We start from the raw sequence: 25,352 nt of genomic DNA on the forward strand, positions 1-25,352 counted from the left end.
TGATTTTGCATAGCCCTGCCTCCCTGTAGCAGTACTTCTGCTATAGGGTGGTCAGGAAGCGGTTAAAGTGGTTGTAAACCTTCAAAAATACCCAGTGAAGTGATTGGCCCCAGGTGAGACCAAACAAATCCTTCTACATAAGATGTACCTGTTTATCTGCACCCTATGAAAGGACACACCGCCTTCAACAGAGCTCACAGGAAAAAAGCTGAAGGTGTCAATCTGTTGGAGATCTCTCCCTCGTCTCAGCCATTGGCTGCGAGCTCTGACCAGTGTGTTCTAGCGGGGGGCAGTCCCCATTAGAATAGCACAGCTGGGAGATCACTTTAGTAACATCGAATAGCTAGTACAGAGACTTCCCCACAAGCTGCCCAATTTTTTTTTTTCGTTCAGCCAAGCGGGCTAAACGAAAACAAACTTACTGTGTATACCAAGCTTTAGACATAGGACAGCAGACACCATAGCCAATTGGACCGACAGACTATTTTCAGACCTCTTTAAACTCACTCTGAATTGTCTCAGATGTGAAGATTCGTCAAGCAGCTTTGCAGTACAGAAGAGCAAAGATTCCATGATCAAGGAGCGGACCAGGTGAGGATAACCTCTCTATACGTAAACACCTCTTACATGGGCAGCAGCCATCTCTATTGCCCTCTGGCAAGCAATCCGTGTGGATTTATTTTAAGAGGGAGGTAGAGAAGATGCCTCCATGTGTTCAGGAAACGATCTTCAATGTTTTTTTTTTTGGACCCACCTGCAGCCTGTGACTGGACAGTGAAAAGAGAAGCAGCACAGTGATGAGCACGTGACTCTGCTATCCCCTCATCAGCACATGAACCAAAGTTAAAAGTATAACTAAAAGGAAAAACTTTTATTGCTTCTTCCTCTCACACACCTGCCCTGCTGTATAGAGACTGCAAGAGGCTGACAGCAGATCACAAGTACATCCAGTGCTTGCTTTGAAAAAGAGTTGACAGCAACAGATTCCAAATGCAAATAGCACACTTGCAATGAACTCTGGACCTGTTATCTGCTCATTGTAATTGGGATAATGAGGGAATAACACACACCTGGCCATGGAACAGCTGAGAAGCCAATTGTCCCATTACTTTTGGTCCCTTAACAAGTGGGAGGCACATATGCAAACTGTTGTAATTCCTACACCGTTCACCTGATTTGGATGTAAATACCCTGAAATTAAAGCTGACAGTCTGCAGTTAAAGCACATCTTGTTCGTTTCATTTCAAATCCATTGTGGTGGTGTATAGAGCCAAAAATGTTAGAATTGTGTCGATGTCCCAATATTTATGGACCTGACTGTATATGCAGATCTGTGTTTGTGCTGGAAGTGTTTAAATGTAATCTCTGTGGCACAGTTACAGACAGAAAAAGCTCACATTCATTTGCCTGCACCACAGTTTCAGAGTGTACGCACACGGCATAAATATTACTTTTGCTCTTTTATGGTCAGATACAACAATGAATGAGATGATCTGCCATCACTCTTATATCCGGAGTGCTGATGGAATAAAAATGTCCCAAACAATCATCGTTAACATTTTTATTAACATTTAAAAAAACAAACATAACACACAGCAGTAAATCAAAAATACATTTTTTTTCCCAATGTGCTTGAAAAACTCTTATAAAAAAGGAATAACTCAAATCAAATTAGAATTTATTTTTAAATTCAGAATTGCAAAACAGGGATTTTGCATATGTGCACCTCTCTTCCAAGTCTATGTATTTTTTTTTTTGGTTGACAGTTGTGGCTGCATAGTGAATTCATGAATGGTGAAGTAGGGGGCAGCAATGACTTTTAGGAGATACAGTACAGCTGAAGTACAGAAATCAGGAGGAATACATCAATGGCATTAAAAAAAAAAAAAAGCATAAATTCTGTATATGTGTGTATTGTCAATATATGATTTTTAATTTACAAACTGTTCTGAACAGACATCAGCTACATGTACATTACTGCCACACAGTCCTAACATCATTTGGTTAGTTCAGGAGACCAAAGTTAAAAGTATAACTAAAAAGGAAAAACTTGTGTTTTTTTAGTTTTAGACAGTGAAGTGTGTAGAACACCTGTTTTTATTGCTACCTCTGTCGGCATTAGGGGGAAATATTCCAATGGGCACACTAGTTCTGGTGACCTGGGAGGGGGGGCAATGGAGTCCCTTAATTTGCAGGGATTTCCTCTCACTTCCTGTTTTGGTTATGGGAGAGGAAGTGAAGGTAAATCTCCCCATTAGGACACAGGTGGAAGAAAAAAAAGAAACTGCCATTGGTTATAACCCTTCCTTACTCCATCTAAAATGAAAAAAAGGTTCTACTTTAAAATGTTTCTACTGGGAACAAGATCCCATGAATGTCAATAGGTCTGTTTAAAAGGTCAGTCTCTGCAAACTGATACTTCAGGTTTTTTTGGTATATGTTGGAGAGTTAAATTGGTTGTAAATCCTTACATATAGCCAGTGAAGTGACTGGCCTCAGGGGATACACAGAGATGAAACAAATCCTCCTACATAAGTTGTACCCTTTCAACTGCATTCTTCTCTTCTCTAAATCCATTCAAAGTGCTAAATGTATTAAGCTTGTCCAGAGTTCATTAAAAAGTAGGAAGAAGACAGGCGAAATCACTCTGCAGTGCTCAGTGAGGAGAGCTCTGAATGCTGATTGGAGGGAAGGAACAGGAACAGAGCTGAGATGGTCATTCAGCTGGATGTCCCTCCCGTCACCATTTTTCTCTTGGTGTCAGGAACACTTGTCAGAAGTGATTCATGCTGATAGCAAAAGAAAGAGGCAGCAGACAGAAATTACACTTAGTGTTCTTAAATGAGACAAGTACACACTATAGAGGGCTATGCTTTGTTCATAATTCATGTCTGAGGTTTACAACCACTTTAAGTTACCTGATGGTTTTATGATATATGGTGTGGCCATAATTTTGTGAACACTTGACTATCACACTGCTGTTGGCCAACAGTATGTAGGCACCCCTATTGCCATGACAAAGTATTTTTTTTTCTTAAACAGATACTAATACCCATGCATTAGCTGTTTTTTTCTAATAATTTCCTTCTATGAGCTTACTTTTTAAACTGTCCACCGGCTGCACTGTCACATTTGCGTTCTACTTGTGTCCCCTATGGTGCAAGGACCAACGGAGCCCCTCTTCTAATTGTGCACTCAAGCTTTGAACTACAACTCTACGTGGAGCCGTTCACAGCTTTGTACTCACAGCCTCTGTCAGCCACTGCTGAGAGAAGGAGGGGTATGGATTTTGCTCTGGGTGTCCCTATCGTGCTGCCAGTGTGTGAGGTGCTCTGAATGGCTGCACTTACAGATGTTGTTCAAGGGGTATGCCCACACCTAGAGGACACTTCAATGGGAATTTATAGTTCCCGGCATCACAGGGGGAACAAACAATGCGAGTGCGGCAGTGCAACAGAGGGACAACTTAAAAAGTAAGCTCAAAAAGGAGGAAACAGCTAATGCATGCAAATTAGGATGTTAAGCAGAGCTCCACCCAAAAGGGGAAGTTCCGCTTTAAAGACTAGTCTCCCGCTCCCCATTAAAGGATTGGCAGCTTTTGGGAGCAGTTATCCAAAATTGACAGGTACCCGCCCCCACTGCAATCGCCTAGGCGATCGGAAGCGGTCCCCCCCCGTAGTCTTCTGGGTTACGTGACAAGTCCCAGAAGACTACAGAACCATTCAGAAAGCGCAGCACTACTCGCACATGCGCAGTGGGCACCCAGCTGTGAAGCCGCAAGCTGTCACAACCGGGTGCCCACACTGAAGATGCCAGTGCCGGGGACACCAAATAGCAGGTGAAATGGGCTGCAGGGGAGGGAGGAACTCCGAGGGATCAAAGGACAGATGAGTGGCTGTTTTTTTAGCTGCTGACTTTACTTTTTTTTTTTTTTTTTTTTTTTTTTACAGTGATTGGAACTCTGCTTTAGCAACTGTTTTATTAGAAAAAAAACAAAAAACACTTTAATATCACTTTAGGTTCAGGTGTCTTTAGTGCAGGGTAATTTTAATATTTCAACAGAAAAATACATTGTAAGCTTCCACCATGGTGACAACAGTTTGATATAGGCCCTTTTTCTGTACCTCTGTGTACAAAACGATCTCCATAAACACATGGTTTGAGGAGTTTGGTATGGAGAAACCCAAGTAGACTGCACAGAGCCCTGACCCACCCACTAGTGAACACTTTTAGGATGAACTGGAATACTGATTGCGAGCCAGGTTTTCTTATCCAACATCAGTACCTGACCACACAGATGCTCTAATGGCTAAATGGGTCCACAGGTACACTCCAAATCCATGTACAATGCCAGCCAAGAAAGATGGAAGCTGCTATAAACCCCAAAGGAAGTGGAAGAGGAAGATTCCATATTAAATGACCATTGTTTTCAAATGGGAGGTCGAACAATCTCATCTAGGTCTGACGGTGGGGTGTGTAAAAACATTTGGCCATGTACTGTAACTCTGCTTGTATAACTTATAACACAGCACTTATGTTTGAGATGAACATCTAAAGGCCCACTTAAAATGGATCTATTTGTTTTCCTTTTACCATCAGCAGGCTGAATCATCTACTTTATCCATATATCTCCTTGGAACTCCAGTGGCAAGATTCCACATACCAAAGTCTACACCATGCTGCATCCATTATGAAGCCAAACGATCTGAGTGAGAACAGCTCTGCACTTTTAGCAAGTAGGAGAAGCTGAGGGGTGCAGAGAGGTTGGCGACTTAGTGAAATGGCAGTTTTGGAAAGACATACCCTTTAACAGGAGTCTGATCCATTTGGTAGTACTGACACTGTGTTACTAGAGCCACCTCCACGTCAGGTGCAATATTACAACAAATGACCAGCACTGTGCCCATATCCTCGGTGTGCTGGAACAACAACAGCCTGTAGGTTCTGTACTTTGTCTTTTTCCGTTGTAATGACAGTCTCTCTCTGTGATGTCGGGTAACTCAGCGCATTGGCCGAAATGGGAAAGCCATGCCAGGCATGAAGGTCTGCACAGGATGTCCCGGTAAGGGAGAGTGAGTGGGCAATGCTGCATGTGCCGGCAGTGCAGCATGAGCAGAGAGTGCCGTGTGTGCTGGAAGTGCTGCATGAGCCGGTAGCGTTGTGTGAGCAGGAAGGGCTGTGTGCGTAGATAATGCAGCGTGAGCTGGTAGAGCTGGATGAGCTGGGAGTGTAGGGTAACCTAGAGGTGGGGTGTGAATATGAGGGTAATACGCAGATGTCAAAGTGGGGTGAGCAGGCTGAGGCTGAACCGGGCCAGAGATCACCAGCTGCATGAGGCTGAGGAAAAGAATAAACAGAAACGGTTAAAGCACAAAGTAATCCCTTTCATATTTTTTTCTTGCAACACACAGTGCATCCAGAAAGTATTCACAGCGCTTAACTTTTGCCACATTTTGTTATGTTACAGCCTTATTCCAAAATGGATTAAATTCATTTTTCCCCCTCAACATTCTACAAACAATACCCCATAATGACAATGTGAAAGAAGTTAGTTCTGAAATCTTTGCAATTTATTAAAAAAACACACGTACATAAGTATTCATAGCCTTTGCTCAATACTTTGTTGAAGCCCCTTTAGCACCAATTACAGCCTCAAGTGGTTTGGAGTATGATGCTACAATCTTGGCACACCTATTTTTGGGCAATTTATCCCATTCTTCTTTGCAGTCCCTCTCAAGCTCCATCAGGTTGGATGGGGAGCGTCGGTGCACAGCCATTTTCAGATCTCTCCAGAGAGGTTCAAGTCTGGGCCACTCCAGTACATTCACAGAGTTGGCCTGTAGCCACTCATTTTTTATGTGGGCTGTGTGCTTACAGTCATTGTCCTGTTGGAAGATGAACCGTCGCCCCAGTCTAAGGTCCAGAGCGCTCTGGAACAGGTTTTCATCCAGGATGTCTCTGTACATTGCTACATTCATCTTTCCTTTGATTCTGACTAGTCTCCCAGTTCCTGCCACTTAAAAACATCCCCACTGCATGATGCTGCCACCATCATGCTTCACTGTAGGGATGGTATTGGCCAGGTCGTGAGAGGTGCCTGGTTTCCTCCAGACATGATGCTTGGTATTCAGGCCAAAGAGTTCAATCTTTGTTTCATCAGACCAGAGAGTTTTGTTTCTCATGGTCTGACAGTCCCTCAGGTGCCATTTGGCAAACTCCAGGCGGGCTGCCATTTGACTTTTACTGAGGAGTGGCTTCCGTCTGGCCACTCTACCATACAGGCCTGATTGGTGGTGTACTGCAGAGATGGTTGTTCTTCTGGCAGGTTCTCCTCTCTCTTCAGAGAAACACTGGAGCTCTTTCATGACCATCAGATGCTTGGTTACCTCCCTGGCTAAGGCCCTTCTCTTTCGATCGCTCATTTTGGCCGGGCGGCCCGCTCTAGGAAGATTCCTGGTGGTTCCAAACTTCTTCCATTTATGGATGATGGAGGTCACTGTGCTCATTGGGACCTTCAATGATGCAGAAATTTTTCTGTACCCTTCCCCAGATCTATGCCTTGATACAATCCTGGCTCGGAGGTCTACGGACAATTCCTTGGATGTCATGGCTTGGTTTGTGCTCTGACATGCACTGTTAACTGTGGGACCGAATATAGACAGGTTTATGCCTTTCCTAATCATGTCCAATCAACTGAATTTCCCACAGGTGGACTCCAATCAAGTTGTGGAAACATCTCAAGGATGATCAGTGGGAACAGGATGCACCAGAGCTCAATTTGGAGTGTCATGGCAAAGGCTGTGAATACTTCTATACATGTGTTTTTTTTTCATTTTATTTAATTGCAAAGATTTCAAAACAAACTTCACGTTGTCATTAAGGAGGTATTGTTTGTAGAATGCGGAAGAAAAAAAATGAATTTAATCCATTTTAGAATAAAGCTGTAACATAACAAAATGTGGAAAAAGTTAAGCGCTGTGAATACTTTCAGGATGCATTGTATCTGCTGAATACCCTTTTATTCTGAGGGCTTGGCAGCCATTACTACACACAGGGAAACCCCTAAATTATTCTGTATTCAAAACAAACTGGCTCCTAGAATTTGTAATTGCCTGTTAAAACACTACACCTCACCCACCATAATGAGATAAGCAATGCAAGACCAGAAGCCTGAAACCTACAGCATGTAGGTCACATCTGACCCGCAGCTAGGGTCAGTGGCATATCCTCAATGTGCACTAACTGAGGTCAGCAGAGACTGCCAATGGCTCCCCGCTTCTGTTTGAAGGGGGAATCTGATGGAACTCCTGATGTAAGGGGGAACTACTAAGGCAGACTTTGAAGAAAGGGGGCCCCAATGGGGCTTTTTTGTGGCCCATGATCATATGTAAAATTTACAGTGTCGCCCTCCCACAGAAAAGTTTGGAGAGCCACTGATCTATAGAACCGGAGGAGGTTTGTGGACATGCAATCAAAAAAAAAGGAAGAAGAAGGAATAGAAAGAGTCTGAGCCAGTTTTAAAAGTACATTTCAATCACCCATGGGAGGTATGTATGATTGATTTTTCTGCCATGGTACTTATCCAAACAGATTCAAAAGTGGCCACCTAGCCATTAAAATTGCAGCTTATTCCACATACAAAACATGGAAATTCTGGGAGTGACGGTGATAATTAAAAGGGTTAATATGAGTTACTAACATGGAACAAGTATGCAGCAAGTGAAATCAGACTGGAATCTGCTCTGCATGCCAGTTTAGGGTGAGTAACTCAAAGCATTATATACTATACAAAGGCACTGGCATTGACAGCCAAGAAGTATTATAAGGTCATTAATGGTAGCTTCTCTATTGTCCAGGACAGATTCTGTTGATGCCAAACCAGGCCTCAACTCTGTTCTGCCGCTTTGGCACACCTGCCACCCCCTCTTCCCAAACATTTAATGCAGCGCCTCAGTTGCCACCATGGAATAATTCTAGATAACTGGACGAGGGCATGCCAAAACAAGTACAGCCTTTGTTGACAGATTTTTTTTTACAAAAGGAGATTTATTAAGTAAATATTCTAATACTTACTTATTATGAGGGAGACGAGAACAGAGAGTCCTAAGGTCATCTAAAAAATAAAAATAAAGTAGGTTTATACAGAAGAGATTTCATAAGCACATCAATATATGCAAAGACAACAGCTTACTGAAAGATATTTTATCCTATATACAGGTGAAACTCGAAAAATTAGAATATTGTGCAAAAGTTCATTTATTTCAGTAATGCAACTTAAAAGGTGAAACTAATATATGAGATAGACTCATTACATGCAAAGCAAGATAGTTCAAGCCGTGATTTTTCATCATTGTGATGATTATGGCTTACAGCTCATGAAAACCCCAAATCCAACAGACTCAGAAAATTAGAATATTACATGCAATCAATAAAACAAGGATTGTACATAGAACAATATCGGACCTCTGAAAAGTATAAGCATGCATATGTACTCAGTACTTGGTTTGGGCCCCTTTTGCAGCAATTACTGCCTCAATGCGGCGTTGCATGGAAGCTATCAGCCTGCGGCACTGCTGAGGTGTTATAGAAGACCAGGATGCTTCAATAGCGCCCTTCAGCTCTTCTGCATTGTTCGGTCTCATGTCTCTCAGCTTTCTCTTGGCAATGCCCCATAGATCCTCTATGGGGTTCAGGTCAGGCGAGTTTGCTGGCCAATCAAGCACAGTAATCCCATGGTCTTTGAACCAGGTTTTGGTGCTTTTGGCAGTGTGGGCAGGTGCCAAGTCCTGCTGGAAAAAGAAGTCAGCATCCCCATAAAGCTCGTCTGCGGAAGGAAGCATGAAGTGCTCCAAAATCTCCTGGTAGACGGCTGCGTTGACCCTGGACTTAATGAAGCACAGTAGACCAACACCAGCAGATGACACGGCTCCCCAAATCAACACAAACTGTGGAAACTTCACACTGGACTTCACGCATCTTGCAGTGTGTGCCTCTCCATTCTTCCTCCATACTCTGGGTCCTTTGTTTCCAAATGAGATGCAAAAATTGCTCCTCTTCAGAAAAGAGGACTTTGGACCACTGAGCAACAGGCCAGGTTTGTTTTTCTTTAGCCCAGGTAAGACGCTTCTGACGTTTGTTGTTCAGGAGCGGCTTGAAAAGAGGAATACGACATTTGAAGCCCATGTCCAGGATTCGTCTGTGTGTGTGGCTCTTGATGCACCGACTCCAGCCTCAGTCCACTCCTTGTGAAAGTCCCCAACACTTTTGAATGGCCTTTTCCTGACAATCCTCTCCAGGCTGCGGTCATCCCTGCTGCTTGTGCACCTTTTTCTTCCACCCTTTTCCCTGCCAAATAACTTTCTATTAATGTGCTTTGATACAGCACTTTGGGAACATCCAACTTCTTTTGCAATTACCTTTTGAGGCTTTCCCTCCTTATGGAGGGTGTCAATGATGGTTTTCTGCACAACTGCCAGGTCAGCAGTCTTTCCCTTGATTGTGATTCCTACTGAACCAGCCTGAGAGACCATTTAAAGGCTCAGGAACCCTTTGCAGGTGTTATGGCTTAATTAGCTAATTAGAGTGGGACACTTTGAGCCGAGAATATTGCACCTTTTCACAAAATTCTCATTTTCTGAGATTGTGGATTTGGGGTTTTCATGAGCTGTAAGCCATAATCACCACAATTATGAGAAATCACAGCTTGAACTATCTTGCTTTGCATGTAATGAGTCTATCTCATATATTAGTTTCACCTTTTAAGTTGCATTACTGAAATAAATGAACTTTTGCACGATATTCTAATTTTTCGAGTTTCACCTGTACAGCGTAAAGTCCCCATTTATTTTTTTTTTATTTCCAACTGTTGTAAAAGTAAAACATGCAGCTCTCACTGCAATACTTCCTCTCTGGCACTGTCCCTTGAAGATTCACCTTCAGGCTAAGCCTGAACTGGAACAACAGCACTGTACCCATAGGTTTACCAATATAAAAGATTAAATGGCATTGCACACTCAAGCAACGAGCATCCAATATGTGCCACTACCAAATGACCATTATACTGCTGAACATTATAAAAACTTGGCAGACATAGGGGTGAAAAGGTGGGCCATTTTCTAGGGATTTCATTATATTTTACTTTGTACTGAACAACGTTAACTGAACTATGCATTCTATTCATTTCTACAAGTAACTTTTACAGTGATCCACTATTGTAAGGAGAAACATGGCAAAGAAAAACCCATCATTCCGTCTGGAATTATGCAAGAAATGCTGGTGACAACAAACAGATCTTGTCCACGCTTCCTCTCTTGTTTCTCTCTGTCAACTCAAGGTCTGCGGCCTGCCTCACTTCCTGTTGAAGCCCAATCTATACATCTCATAGAAACACTGGGGTTGACTTCCTAAAACTGAAGTGTGCAAAATCTGGTGCAGCTGTGCATAGAAACCAATCAGCTTCCAGGTTTTTTTTTTGTCAAAGCTTAATTGGACAAGCTGAAGTTAGAAGTTGATACCATGCACAGCCGCCCCAGATTTTGCACTCTCCAGTTTTAGTAAATCAACCCCACTGTCTCACCCTGCTCTACTCTGTTTACAGAAAATTTAGAGACCAATCTGCTGACACCCTAAAGATTTCCTGCTGCTCAGGACTCTGGGCTTCAGCAAAATGGCAGCCTCCAGCAAGAAGAAACTGGAACAATTAAGGAGGCAATGTACAGTACACCAATTTTGGTAGCATATGTATTATTTGAAATGTATATTCCCTGCTAAAGAACATTATTTTTTATAATGTTGTTTTGGGTAAAGTTCTGCTTTAAGCACTGCTCGGTGCACCATCTAGCCCCAGCAGATGTCGGCCTCTCAAAGAATGACAGGCTGCTCGCAGCGGGGGTTGGACAATGCGCCTGTACCATCCACCTACAACTAAACGCCATAGCCTCATGCACCCAGGCTAAAAGCCCAGTGTGCATGAGGCCTTATCTATGTGGTTGTCATTAGTGTACTTTCATCCATAACTTACCACGAGAGCATATCAATGCCCCTGTTGCCATGGACACCTGTAACGCCTGGGCCAGCCGATCTAATGCCAATTCCATCTCTTGCTCAGCATTTAGAGGGTTAAGCTCTTCACAAAGCTGTCCTAATTCTTCAACTAGTGGTACAAGCTGCTCAAACAGCACAAGTGCCAAACGTCCATACAGTCCTTTCTCTGTAAGGTGAGTCTGAAGAACCATGAGTCCTTGCAGCACACTCAGATGGAGCTTGGAGTAAAGGTTCTGATTATCTCTAATTGGCTCTCCACCAGCTGCTTTCTGCTTGCGACTGTAGGCCAGAGGAGCAATTATACACCAGCGAACCATACCCATTAGTGGGGAGAAGTCCAAGAAGCCAATTGGCAAGTTAGCAGTGATGGGGGTATTGAGAAAGGTGATCAGAATGAGGCGAGGATCTTCAAAAATCCAGGATACGATCATTTCCAGAAGATCATGAGGGGGTAAGAGATCCTCTGCAACAAATCGGGAAAGAAAATATATGTCAAGGAAACTGAAATGGCTGCTCAAACTGATATCTATATCCTTTAGTTCAACTCAATATATAGATTATACAATCATTGTAAAATCTGACTACAATGTATGTATTTTAGTAAGTTGGAGTGAGGTAGCCAATGGTCATTATCTTTTTTTTAACAAAAACAACACACACCAGCCTCAGGGCTCTCATAGCGCTGAACACTCTCTTCCTGTCCGGACATGACAGTAAGAGGTGCCTGAATGGCCAATCACTAAACATCAGCACTGATTAGGGTGTCACATGCTCACCCTACATCTGGGAGTAGTGGGTATTTTATGTCACTTCTAGCTGACAACAGAAAAGTGGGAGAGCAAAGGCATGGCAAACATGGGCTGCTGGTGGTGCACACTGGATAGCAGTAAAATGAATTAGCGAAATCTTGCGTCTGATGCATAGTGGCAATTGTTCAGCCTGTACAAAGTAATAAACAGGAGGACAGCAGCCGATACTGTCCACATGTACCTGCATACCAAATGGTTACCTGCAGTTAGGGACGGATGTCTAACTTTGGACACCATCCAGGCTTGACACCCTTCTCCAACTGCAGGTAACAGTTTGTTGTGTGGCTACATGTGAACAGCGACAGCTCTTAGCCTGTCATTACTTAGCACAGGCTGACTGGATGCTAGTATTCCAGCCACAAGAATCTCCAGATTTTTTCCACAGGAATCTGGTGTATGTGGGTAAACACCTGTGCGAAAGAGGTCCAAATCTTCCTTAGTGTGGCCAAGGAGACCTCCAAAAATACATTGACAAGCGTTTACACCAGAATGTCATACAGTCAAGTGGGAAACGGGTATAGCTGGGTGTGGTCACACACATGCAGGGATGGGAGGTACACAGGATTTAATATCATGAGATTTTGCTAGAGTGTACAAAAAAAAAAAAAAAAAACTTTCACAGGTTCTCTGCACATACTCTGCTGTGACCACACAGTCCCGTCACTTCTGTGCCCATATAGATTGCTATCTCCTCCCAGATGATAGTCGGGACACTTTTGTTTGGCTGTTTTCCAGACATTTTGAGTTTACGTCTCTTTTAAAAAAAAAAAAAAAAAAATTTAAAAAGGTTTGGGAGAGGTGCATGCCATTCTACATGCGATTACACCGTGATAGGCTACCTGTTGATTTCTACATGCGTGTACAGTTTTCATAGTCTATACCTAAAATCTGCCTATGATGGCTCGTCCCATCAAATAAGCTGTATTTTTTTACCAGTTTATGTTTGCCGACTACAAACTTAATGCCTTGGCATGTACTCCCTTTACCTATAAATAAAGAATTAAAAAAAATAAATGCTACCTCCTGCAGCCAAAGCAGAACTGCACCTTTTACTCGCCTCCATACAGCCACATCATACCCTCTTTGTCTGCAGTTATCAACCCCTCACCTGCATCCTGGGGTGTATTTACCACAAGGCAAAGAAGGCATTTGCCTAGGGCGGCATTTTTCAAGGGGGAGCAGCACTGCCCCTCAGAAGAAGGGACACACGTGGCATGGGGACCTGGTAGGTTCTGAGAGAGAGGCTGGGGGTTTCATGATGGTGTATGCACAGCCCGACTCTCGTTCCCAGGGATGTCCAGAGCTGTGAAGATGAGTGTCTTTCACTCTCTCGCCATGGGGGATGGTGGCTGGTGTATAGAGGGCAGTGGTAGTGGAAGGCTTTCTTGGGTGGGAGGCAGGGGTGTTGTTGCTCAATGGCAGGCTCTCTTTGTGGGGGGGGGGCGATTTCTGTGTTGCCTAGGGCAGCACAAAACCTAAATACACCACTGCCTGCATCCACTATAGTGAAAATAGAAACTGACCACCATCTGGAATGCGGGAGTTTGACCCTAGTTGTGGTGAAGCCTGATGTTTGACAGCAGCGAGGTTGGGAAAAAAAAACAAAAGAAAAAGAGAAGAAGGAGGGGAGGCCTCAGTCTGTATCTGGGACTGAATGGCCTGAACAAGTGCTTGTTGAGCTCAACAGCTGGACAGCGGCTAGTTGCCCAAAGCCACTGTACAGAAATCACACACAGTCAAGCATTTTCACTTACCTAAACCATTTTGGTTATACAAATCTAACAGAAGAAGTATATATACAAAACTACATTGATAAAGGACTCTCACCTGTGGACATGTCATAGAATGCAGCTACAGCAGTGATAAACTGACAGCAGAAGCGGGGGCTGACATTGAAGATCTGTTTCAGCGTCTGGATGGAGCCTGGCACCAGGCCACAATAGTCATCTACCAGAGCTTTGGCCAAGCGGACACAGTAAACAGCTGGAGTACGCTGCCAATCAATTGGGAGGAGAAGGAAAACCAAGTTAGAGTTGTAAATTTCACAACCCAAGAAATGCAGTTATTACATATCAAATTCCAATGCGGGAATGTCATCACTTTAAAAAACAACTAAAGACCTCATGTGACACAGGTCTTGTGTTGCAACACCAGACACGGAGCCTCAGGCCTAAAAATTGGGGAGGACCTGAAGTAGTGGAGCCATTTCCCACTAAAAACAAGGAACAAAAACAGCAATAAAATCACTAAAAAGGATAACTGTTGGGGTCCCTCAAGGCTCCGTCCTCGGGCCCCTTCTCTTCTCCATCTACACCTCCTCCCTTGGCCAACTCATACACTCTCACGGCTTCATCTACCACCTCTATGCCGACGACACACAAATCTATCTCTCAACCCCCCACCTCACCCCCTCGGTCTCCGCCCGAATCACACACCTACTGAGCGACATATCAGACTGGATGTCGCTCCACTTCCTTAAACTGAACCTCTCCAAGACCGAGTTTCTTGTCTTCCCCCAAGCCCGGACACCACCCCCCATTGACTTCTCCATCATGTCCAACCACGCCACCATCAAACCCGCCCCGCAGGCCAGAGTACTTGGTGTCATTCTGGACTCCAACCTATCCTTCCAGCCCCAAGTCCAATCTTTAACAAACTCGTGCAGACTCCACCTCCGCAACATCGCCAAAATCTGCACGTTCCTAACCCCAGAAACCACTAAACAGCTCATCCACTCCCTCATCATATCACGACTCGACTACTGCAACTCCCTCCTCACTGGCCTGCCTCGCCGCTGGCTATCCCCGCTTCAGTCGATCCTGAATACGGCTGCCAGACTGATTCACCTTTCCAACCGCTCCATTTCCGCCACCCCCCTCTGCCAATCCCTCCACTGGCTTCCGATTGCGCAACGGATCAAATTCAAAATCCTAACACTGACGTACAAAGCTGTCCAACATACTGCCCCGAACTACATCACTGACCTAATATCCAAGTACCGCCCAGCACGCACACTCCGCTCCTCACAAGACCTCCTTCTCTCTAGTTCCCTGGTCTCCTCCTCCCATGCCCGCCTCCAGGACGTCTCCAGGGTGTCACCCATCCTCTGGAACTCCCTGCCCCAACCCATCAGATTATCACCTACTCTCCTCTCCTTTAGGCGCACCCTGAAAACCAATCTTTTCAGGGAAGCCTACCCCACCCCCTGCTAACTTGCCGACCTCCTCCACCCTTCCTACCACTCCATCCCCCACAGCCATCTCCTCCTGTGCCACCATCCCCTCCCTCCTAGATTGTAAGCTCCAAGGAGCAGGGCCCTCGAACCCCTCATGTTTTGCATTGTATTGTTATTGTTCTATCACATGTTCTGTCCCCCTTTGTAATGTACAGCACTGAGCGAACTATGGGCGCTTTATAAATACTGTATAATAATAAATAACTGAAAAGAAATCTTCAGGAATTTAAAATAAAAATATTGACAGGACATCTATTCCTTTCCCATTGCTCAAAAACTTAACATGGAAGAAAAAAAGATTTAAAATTGCCAAAGCTTTAATTTTTGCAGATTCACCATAGCGGATTACCTGCAACCAGGAAGCAGCGCTCTCCAGCACAGGCACCCTGCATACCGCCACTGCCATAGAGGTCAGTTTTCCTAGCAGAGCCATACGCTGCTCATCCCCTTTATTTCCCTGTGGGCTGAATAGAGAGTTGAAGATGACTTGCCGGACTGGCTCCTTGGTTTGTTCCTGGAAGTAATTGCACAGGATCTCCAACAACTGCAGCTCTTGTATGGCACCAAGTCGCTGGAAAGAAATGGAATAAACAAGATTTGATAAAACTGGCAGTTCATATACACAGTCCAACTGAAAATGTAACACAAACAAAGGCTGATGTACTATTTTAGAGAAAGTGAACAATTTGCTACATTGCACAACCACAATGCAATAAAGATCTAAATGGAAATGCAGAAAATGAATCGGGAAAAAAAACAAAATACTGTTTCTGTAGTGTGAAAAGTACAACTTCTAGGCAGTTTAGAGATGTTGGTCTATAAAAATCCTGCTTCTTGCTTTGATATCTGGCAAATCCAACTTCCGAAAACAAACGGTGCCTCTTATTAGAAAAGCAGTACAGCCAATTAAACATGCAGAGATGCACATAGGGCCCTAGGGCACATTCACATGAGCACCAAATGGAAGTGGTCATTGTGCCTTTGTCATATCTGTCAAGTGTCCCGAAGATGCTTCTACACCTTCCCGTTTTGGCCCTCTGAGGTGATCAGAGAAAAGCTGGAGCGGGAGGTATGAAAACTGACAACCTATTGGGTGCCCTATGATCAGCCACTTGTGTGTTCGAATCTTCAGTTTAGGAACCTGTGTTTGTCACTCCACCTCAGGCAGCTGAGTCATGACTTTACTGACCCCAACTGCCCACCTAAATACAGAAATGTCATTGCTCAGGGCTGTAAACATGCCAAGGCTTCACTGTTTTGCTTCATGGCCGGAGGAAAAATGAACAGGTACCACTGCAGAACACGATGGCTTCAAATAAAGGGGCTATGCCACAACTGCCCTCCAGCCATAAGAAACATGCGCACTTGCAGCAGATGGATCAGTATTCTGAGGGTTTAAGGATGAGTTCACCTTTAAAAATAAATAAATGCATATCTTTTTTGTAGGTAAAAAAAATATGCATTTATATTTTTTTTACCGAGAGCCTAGAAAGCACCGCAGCCGTGATCAGCAGATCACGGGTGTCATGCAGGACTCCTGCAGACTTGTCAGTGTGTCTGTCTGTCCGCACCTCATACAGCCAGGCAGATACACACTGACAGGAAGAGATAATTATGTTCAACAGCGCCGTGGTAGTTCAAAACTACAAACCAACAGTAGCAAAGACTGTCGGCACTTGGTTCACATTCACAGGATACTATGAATGAACGATGCAGCCGGGCAGGTGTGTGTTTTTTTTTTTTTTTACTTAAAGTGACAGCTAATGGGGTGGGGAAATATCCCCCACTAGCTGTCAATAGATGTAGCAGAGCGAGCAGCGACTCACTGAGCACGAACATTTTACATGTTCCACCCTAAAAATGGGTGGAAAATGTAACATGTTCCCAAAGGTGAATAAATCCTTTAAAACAGGAGGTGAGGAGGTGACATTCATGGAGGACAGCTTTACACAGTTGCACGTGTGCACAAGACCTAAATGCACATGTGTAATTGTCTACTTGGGAGAAACATTACATTTGCGCACATTTGGAAACAAAGTGGTCAGTAAGTTTTCAATGGAGATCCAAACAGCTCTGGTGTTATAATCTTCAGGACCGATTTTCTTTTGGACCACACCACATTAAAGTGGAAGATGAGGCTTAAAAATGCTGCCTTTCCCTCCCTCTGTATAGCTTTTTTAACCGCCTCTTGCCTGCCATATAAGGAAATGACAGGTACAAGGCGGTTCTCTTGTTTTTATGACGTCCTCCCACACTAACTGCACGTGCGCGGATCTGGGGGCGCGCAGCGCGGCAATCGGTGGTGCCACAGCGGATCACCAATCAGTGGAAAGAGCCGAAGACGTCAGATTGGTCATGTGATCAGCTGTGTTCAATCACAGCTGATCGCATGTAAATAAGGAAATGCCGGTTATCAGCATTTCTCTCCTCATGAGCTGTCACGCTGACAGAGGAGAGGAAAGCCGGTAATCAGCATTCCATGAAGGGGACATGTACATTGATCATCAGAGCACTGATGATCAGTGTGCCATGATGATCAGTGTAGCCCCAGCAGTGCCACCTGTCAGTGTCCATCAATGCCAGCTGTCAATGCACATCAACGCCACCTGCCAGTGCCGCATCAATGCTACATATCAGTGCCTACCAGTGCACATCAATACCACATATCAGTGCCCATCTCAGCTGCCTTTAAGTGCTGCCTATCAGCGCACATCAGTGAAGGAGAAAAATCACTTATTTACAAAATTGTATAACAAAAACTAAAAAAGTTTTTGTTTTTTTTAGCAAAAAATAAAAAACCCAGGAGGTGATTAAATACTACTAAAAGAAAGCGCTATCATGTCTAAAAAAAAAAATGATAAAAATTTCATATGAGTACAGTGTTGCATGACCGTGCAATTGTCATTCAAAGTGTGACAGTGCTGAAAGCTGAAAATTGGCCTGGGCAGGAAGGGGGTATAAGTGCCCGGTGGGCTAGTGGTTAAACCCACTTCTGTGTGGTCATGGGATCTGTGTAAGAGAGCAGCTGCTGCAGGAAATATTGTGGACAATGAAGGGGCTATGAGTGCTTGCGGGTGAGGTCAAAGCCCCAGGAATTTGGAGCCATTGACGAGCGCTCCCTTACACAGGGGAGCCAGAGCTGCTGGTTTCACGGGACTGCACTGAAGTGGATTAAGAAAAAAAAAAAAAAAAAGTATTCACATTTATCTTTTGCAGCACAGATAGGTTAGGAGTATAGTTAACCTTTACTACCACTTTACCAATAATCAAATACACTCCTAGAAAGGATTCTGCATACTACAGATTACTGTGACTGTGCGTCAGATGCCAGACATACCTTGCCATGAGAACTGCGGTCCTTAGGTATTTGGAAGATAAACTCTTCAAGCAGTTCAATAGGACCTTTCTCGACCAGCGGCACAGGAGCGTTCTGGAGCTGGCTGCTGAAATAGATATCCAGGTGGTACAATACCTCCTTTGCTGCGCTAAGAGCATCACGCCGCAGGAGAGAATGGCGAATGTCACTCATCGTGCCCCTAGAAAGTAAAGCAAACATCCTTGTTATAACATAGCTTCCACAATGGCCAGCAAGTAGAGGATACTACTGGCCTTGTTCAGTAATAATTTACAGAGTACGATGAACAATGAGACGCTCTGCGGTCAGCCTGTGTATGACTGGGAACAGGTTTTCCTGCACTTTGTATCTACAGCAACATTTTTGTTGAATCTTGCAGAACATTAGTGTAACTTTCATCTAAAAGAAACAATCTGGAATGTTTACATCTATATGGTAGAGTGGGTAGAAATCCTTATGGTGAACATTTCATCACTACCTATAATATCTGCTGAGTTTCAAACCTGATTCTTCTATGTTTTGCACATTTAGAACAGGCAGCACAGTGGTTCCAACTTCAGCCTTGCAGCATTGAGGTCAAAGTTTTATTAGCCATACATCACTTGCCCATTATCAACTGACAGTGCAGAGCCGCACCAAGCTTGGGAAGGATCCTGACAATAACGTCAGGATCCTGACAATGGGCAGCACAGTGGCTAAATGGTTAGCCCTTCCCACTGGCAGTACTCGGGTCGTTGGTTCGAATCCCAACCACAGCACCACCTGCCTGGAGTTTGCATGTTCTCCCTGTGCCTGCGTGGGTTTCCTCTAGGTACTCCAGTTTCCTACCACACTCCAAAGACATGCAATTAGGTGAATTGGCTCCTGTCTAAATTGGCCCTAGTATGTGTATGTATGAATGTGAGTTAGGGACTTTACATTGTACACCCCTTGAGGGTTAGGGACTGATGTGAATGTACAATATATATGTAAAGCGCTGTGTAAATTGATGGTGCTATACAAGTACCTGAAATAAATGTCAGGATCCTGACAATAACGTCAGGATCCAGTTGGCTGCCTGACAGCTAGCTCTGCCTTTCAGGGAGCCAGCTAAAACCACCCTCTCCCCAGCCTGGCGCTCCAAGGAGCACTGAAGGAGCAGAGACAGACAGTCACTGTTTTCCACTTGGAGCAGTCTGGGAACTGAGTGATTAGCGGTCATCTGATCACTCAGTTCTTGGTCTTAGAGCCGGCGTGGGACAGATCCTGCAACATGGAGGCGAGTATAGATTTTTGTTTCTTTTAAAAACCCATACTTCTCCTTTAATCCTGACCAGGACATGATCAGCATGGAGTTTGCATGTTCCACCTATGTTTGGTGGGTTTCCTCTCACAGACATGCTGGCAGGTTAATTGGCTCCTGTCTAAATTGGCAATTGTGTAGCCTACACAGCTGATTTCAAATCTAACAGCTGCTGCAAGGGAGCAGAACCCCTGTCATAGGACAGAGAGTTTTGGGGGGGGGGGGGTGCTGCTCGGCACCATGCTACTTCCTAAATAAGGGTGTAACATGGTCATAAAGCTATGCTCCCACATACAGGTGTGACTGAGCTCAAGCACGTCCACACATCACATGTAGGGCAGCTCATTCTTTTCAATGGGCTGCCATACGTGTGAGAAACACAGAAAAGAAGCCCCTGACCCTTTTCCAAAAACGCTCTGCGCCAAAAGGCATAGTGGTTTGGCACGTGCACATTAGCAGATATATGGGGGTGCCATTAATAACGAAAGGTACAGCTGTTCTGTGCGCGCCAAGAAAGCGCACAATTTTGCACATGTTCCAGACGTGTAAAAGTGTGAAGCTAGCATAAAAGTGGAGCTAGCCTTTGGCTCTGTTCACCCCTATTCAGGTGTGAGGGTGCAATCATGTTTTTGCACGGCATGTTTGGAGCAGCACATTCATTTTAATGGGTTGCTCTAGTAAGAAAATTGCACCAAAGTGCAAAACACCATTTTTTTGTTCTTTGCTGTTGCACCACAACACATGGTACTTTGTTCCTTAGCAAGGTGCTATTAAAAACGAATGGCGGTGCTTCGCCTGCAAAAGGAATACACTCTTATATGTTGTGGGAAATTGCAGAATTTTGCGTGCATTCCTGCATTGCACCTGGCCTTAACCACTTTAAGATCGCCTGCCTGCATTGTACTGCGGACCGCCGGCTCCTAAAGTCACAACGTCGTACCTGTACATCGCTGTCTTCTTCCGGAATTAGGGTGTGTGCGTGCCCCCCCTCATCATTAAACACAGCGCGATTTTGTCAGCAGGTCTCGGCTAATGATTCATGGCCAAGACCTGCTGATCGGCTGTGTCCAATCACAATCCGAGCCCTGTGTTGACAAATACACAGGGCTCTGTACAGAGGGAACAATCTGTTTGTTTCTAAACAGATTTTTTTGTACAAAGGAGCACACATTACCACTTGTAAGGCACACTCTTAACCCCTTGATTACCCCGATATGTTAAAGCGGAGTTCCGCTCACCCTGTCAAAAAAACAAAAGTCAGCAGCTACAAAAACTGTAGCTGTTGACTTTTAAAAAACAGCCACTTACCTGTCCCTCGTTGTGTCCCCCCAGCCCGTTTCACCGGCCGTCCTTTATTCCTGGAGGCCAGCATCTTTAGTGTGGGCACCCGGCTGTGACTGCTTGCGGCTTTACAGCCAGGTACCCACTGCGCATGCACTTCATAAACAGTCCTGTAGTCTTCTGGGACCTGTCACGAGTCCCAAAAGACTACAGGGAGAGAGGACACCTTCCGTTTCCGATCACCTAGGCGATCGGACAGGAAGTGGGAGCGGGTACCTGTCAAATCCCCCCCCACCCGCTCCCCAAAGGTGCCAATCCTTAATGGGGAGCAGCCCTTAAAGCGGAATTTCCTCTTTTGGGTGGAGCTCCGCTTTAACCCCTTCCCAGCCAGTGTCATTAGTACAGTAACAATGTATATTAATAGCACTGATCACTGTACTAGTGTCACTGGTTGGGTTACGATGGGCAATCTGACACTGGGTGGGACGTGACTGGTTGTCGGTCAGTTCTCACTCAAGTGTCAGACTGCCCATCGCACTTTCGCAATCCCACTAAAACTCCCTGATCCCCGCCATTACTAGTATAAAAAAAAAAACTTAAATTTCAGTATCTATACCATAGTTTGTAGCTGCTATAACATTTAAACAAACCAATTATTTATACATTTATTGTAGCAGAACACATTTTGGCCTAAATTTATGAAGAAATTTGATTTTTTTTTAAACGAATATATTTTATAGCAGAGACTAAAATTTTTTTTCATAATTTTTGGTCTTTTTTTCCTTTATATAATAAAAAGCCCAGTGGTGATCAAATACCACCAAAAGAAAGCTCTATTTGTGTGAATAAAAAAAAAATGATATAAATCTCATTTGGGTACGATGTTGCATGACCGCACAATTGCCAATTAAAGAAGTGAAGAGAGGAACAGCAAAAATAGCCCAGTTATGAAAGGGGTAAAACCCTCCGAAGCTGAAGTGGTTAACATTTGACAGATTTTAACCTAACCCTGCCCCCACACATATACACCCCCCCACCTGGATGGATGGTAGAGTTGCCACCTCATCCCTGTAAAATTGAACACGTTAATTAAACGGTTCTGGGTCTAATTTAACCGCTTCCCGCCCACCCTATAGCAGAAATACTGCTACAGGGTGGCATGGGTGCGCAAAATCACACACATATCTATCTATATACACGCACACACATACACGTGATTTTGTATTTCTGTTTAGGGGGCAGGCACGCCCTACCCGCGCTGCCAATCACCAGGTCCCAGCTTGTAATTACTTGCCGGCACCCGTTGATTTCCAAAGATCTCTGACGGGGAAGAATACTGTTTTGTTTACTAACAGTCCTCCCTGTCAGCTTGGGCACACTGCACAGCACAACCATCCAAAGCAGTTTGCTTATAGTGAAGTACACTGACACCGCCCCCTAGTAAAACACTCCCTACACACAGTTAACCTTTTGATCGCCACTCATGTTAACCCCTTCCTGCCCAATGCCATTAGTACAGTGTCAGTGCCAAGTCAGTTCCCCCCAGTGTCAGAATGTCCGCTGCAGTCCCGCTATAAGTCGCTGCTCGCCGCCATTACTAGTAAAAATAAATTCCAGTATATATCGCCATTTGTAAACTTTCACATAAACCAATTAATTTACGCATATTGGGATTTTTTTTGTAGCAAAGACATGTTGCAGAATATATTTTGGTATACATTTATGACGAAATTTGATTTTTTAAAATGTTTTCACTGGACATATTTAATAGCAAAAAGTCAAAAATAATGTTTTTTTTTTTTCCAAAATTGTCGGTCTTTTTTTTTTTTAATAGCACAAAAAATAAGAAGCGCAGGCGATCAAATACTACCGAAAGAAAGCCCAATTCATGGGGGGGGGAAGAAAAAAAAAAAAAAAAGACAAATTTCATTTGGGTGCAGTGTTGCATGACTGCGCAACTTTAAGTTAAAGTAGTGCAGCGCTGTAACGCAAAAAATGGGCTGGTCAGGAAGGGGAAGTGTGGGGGGGAATCCTCTGGAGGGCAAGTGGTTAATGTAGAGAAGACACTAAGGCTGGCCATACACTACACAATGTCCTGTCCAATTACCTTTAGATTTACCTTCAACTATGTAGTACAAGGGCCCGCCTAATTGGAAATAATTGAAAGAGTTGTTAGTTTTGACCTCCTATTATATGGTTTTTGGTAAATCTAAACCAAAAACCTCAAGAAAATTGTATAATGTATGGCCAGCCTCACCCTAGGTTCACATCCGTGCAGCCACACCACCCGCACAGAGGAATGCACACCCGTGGGCGGGTGCCATTAGTTCTAATGGCATGCCTCCCGCACTGAAAAACGCAACCATACTGGGAACCGAGGTTCCAATGTTTTCCAAAGTAGTGCAGGGACTTCTTTCCCTGCGTGTCACAGGCACGGGGGTCCATTCAAATGAATGGGCTCTCGTGCCCGTGCAAAACACGGCCCGCACGGACGCATAGATGTGAACCGGGGACAAGTGAGTTTAATGACCACCGTAACCAGCCACAGAATCTGTGTAATGTGTTCAGTTTTAAATGGATGAGGTGGCAATCCTAACAGATGGACAGAGTTGGGTTTAGAGAGGATCCTCAAGCAAACTTTTCTTTTTGTTTTGGATGGAGAGGAGGGACCCCTGCCAGGTACGTATTGCAGTCCACACCCCCCGTTGGGGAGGATCACCCTATCTGTCCTGTCATCACCATCACTATAACATAAACAAAAGTGAAATCCTCCAACACAGACATCTGTGGGGTGACACCTATCTAATCTAACCAGTGGAAAAAGTTCCTCTTACTTCCTGTTGTGTCAAAAAGACAGGAAGTGAAGGTAAAATTTCCCCAGGAGACACAGCAACACTAACTGGGGTTTCATACATTCCTACCCAAAACAAACGTTTGCTTTTGGATCCATATTAGCTGAAAAGGAACAGACAGAGATCCCACTGGAGTCTGCCCAGGAAGTGATGATCAATGGCAGGAGGGAGAGATGCTGCGTGCCCAACAGGAGCTGCTCCGACCACCCCCTGACCGCCATTATCATCATTCCTCCCTCACTACCCCGTCACCTTGTGTCCCCGGCCTCGCTCCCTTCTGCCGCCAATGTTCCCACACGGGGAACCGCACACACCAATTACAACGAGGCCCAATTCATACCCACCCGGCCACCGTAGCCTGAGGAGGCGGTGCTTTAACCAAGCCTCCATATCGCTCAGCCAATCGACGGAGACATTTTTTGTTTCACTCAGCAAAAGGCGTAAAACTTTATTTATAAATAAGCAAAGAGGGACAACTGGTACTTTGCTGACCAGACGCTTTTGAGATACTGATCTGATGATGCTGAAATCTGTTCCTGTACTCTTTTTTTTTTTTGCACTGATGAAAATAAAATGTTCACTAATAGACCTCAGTGTGGTGACTTTGTCCTTCATTCCCGTAAAGCAGCATGTTGGAAACCTTTGTCCCTGTCAGGAGCCTTGCACCCCCCCCTTCTCAGGGGATCAGGGTAGATGTCCTACCCCTTTGGGGGTGAACTAAAGCACACCCCTAAATTCACTTTTTTGTGTTTTGCACTTGCAAGTTTTTTGTTCACTTACGGGCTTTTGTTTTTTTTCGCAACTCTGCGGACTTAAAAAAACAAAAAAAAACACAGGCAGCCTTATTATTATTAAAATATATATAAATCTGCGCTAAAAGTAAGATAAAAATCAGAGCGCAAATATATAGCAGCTGAACACTACACCCCGGTACCAGGCAGTATAATAGTATACATATAAAGTGCAGCGCTTAACAGAAAACCATAAGGTGAGATAAAACTTTAATAGAAATTCATTAAAGGAAATGTCCATCCAGAGTTGTCATAAAATAAAGGAAAATCCCCAAAAGCCGCGAGGAACAGGAAAATCCAAGGACCAACCATTCACATAAAAGGCTTACCAGAGAGTTATTATTATTATTATACAGGATTTATATAGCGCCAACAGTTTGCTTAGCGCTTTACAATCACAGCAACAATACAGTTCAATACAAGAGGGTTAGGAGGGCCCTGATCCTGGGAGATTTGACCCCCCGTTAAGAGTGGTCAATCACGGGTTGCTGTATGATAACCCAGAAAACTGGAAAGCCGGACACTCCTCTGGATCCCCAAGGGAGAAATGCCAAAGATCCTCCAAGTAATGATCCTAAATAGGGTAGCTAAACCACTCGGGACCCAAATAGGTATTAGGAGACATGCAAGAGAAGAATGCTCCACATAGTGTAAAAACCAATAGAACATTTATTCGAAAAATGGTTACACTCACATGAAAGTGG

At 44.3% G+C, this 25,352-nt stretch overlaps 1 protein-coding gene across 1 annotated transcript; it reads right to left on the minus strand.

The window, feature by feature from the left end:
* Positions 1-1,546: 1,546 nt before the first annotated feature.
* Positions 1,547-24,205, minus strand: INTS15 (integrator complex subunit 15). The gene is made up of 7 exons (XM_089683299.1): positions 24,110-24,205; positions 18,425-18,623; positions 15,437-15,658; positions 13,680-13,845; positions 11,021-11,506; positions 8,074-8,113; positions 1,547-5,337 (listed from the first exon to the last, which is right to left on the minus strand). The coding sequence occupies exons 2-7, from the start codon at positions 18,614-18,616 to the stop codon at positions 5,001-5,003; spliced, it is 1,443 nt and encodes a 480-aa protein (XP_089539425.1). The 5' UTR covers positions 18,617-18,623; positions 24,110-24,205; the 3' UTR covers positions 1,547-5,000.
* Positions 24,206-25,352: the final 1,147 nt, after the last annotated feature.

This window comes from Staurois parvus, unplaced genomic scaffold (genome assembly GCF_062004578.1).
Source record: "Staurois parvus isolate SC_StPar_1 unplaced genomic scaffold, SC_StPar_1.0 ptg000018l, whole genome shotgun sequence".
Lineage (NCBI taxonomy): Eukaryota > Metazoa > Chordata > Amphibia > Anura > Ranidae > Staurois > Staurois parvus.

Coding starts and splice junctions, on each gene's coding strand:
- INTS15 (XM_089683299.1), bottom strand. CDS start 18,616: ATGAGTGACATTCGCCATTCTCTCCTGCGGCGTGATGCTCTTAGCGCA. Junction 15,659..18,424: donor ACCGCAGTTCTCATGGCAAG/GTATGTCTGGCA, acceptor ATTTCTTTCCAG/CGACTTGGTGCCATACAAGA. Junction 5,338..8,073: donor TCTCGTCTCCCTCATAATAA/GTAAGTATTAGA, acceptor TCTTTTCCTCAG/CCTCATGCAGCTGGTGATCT.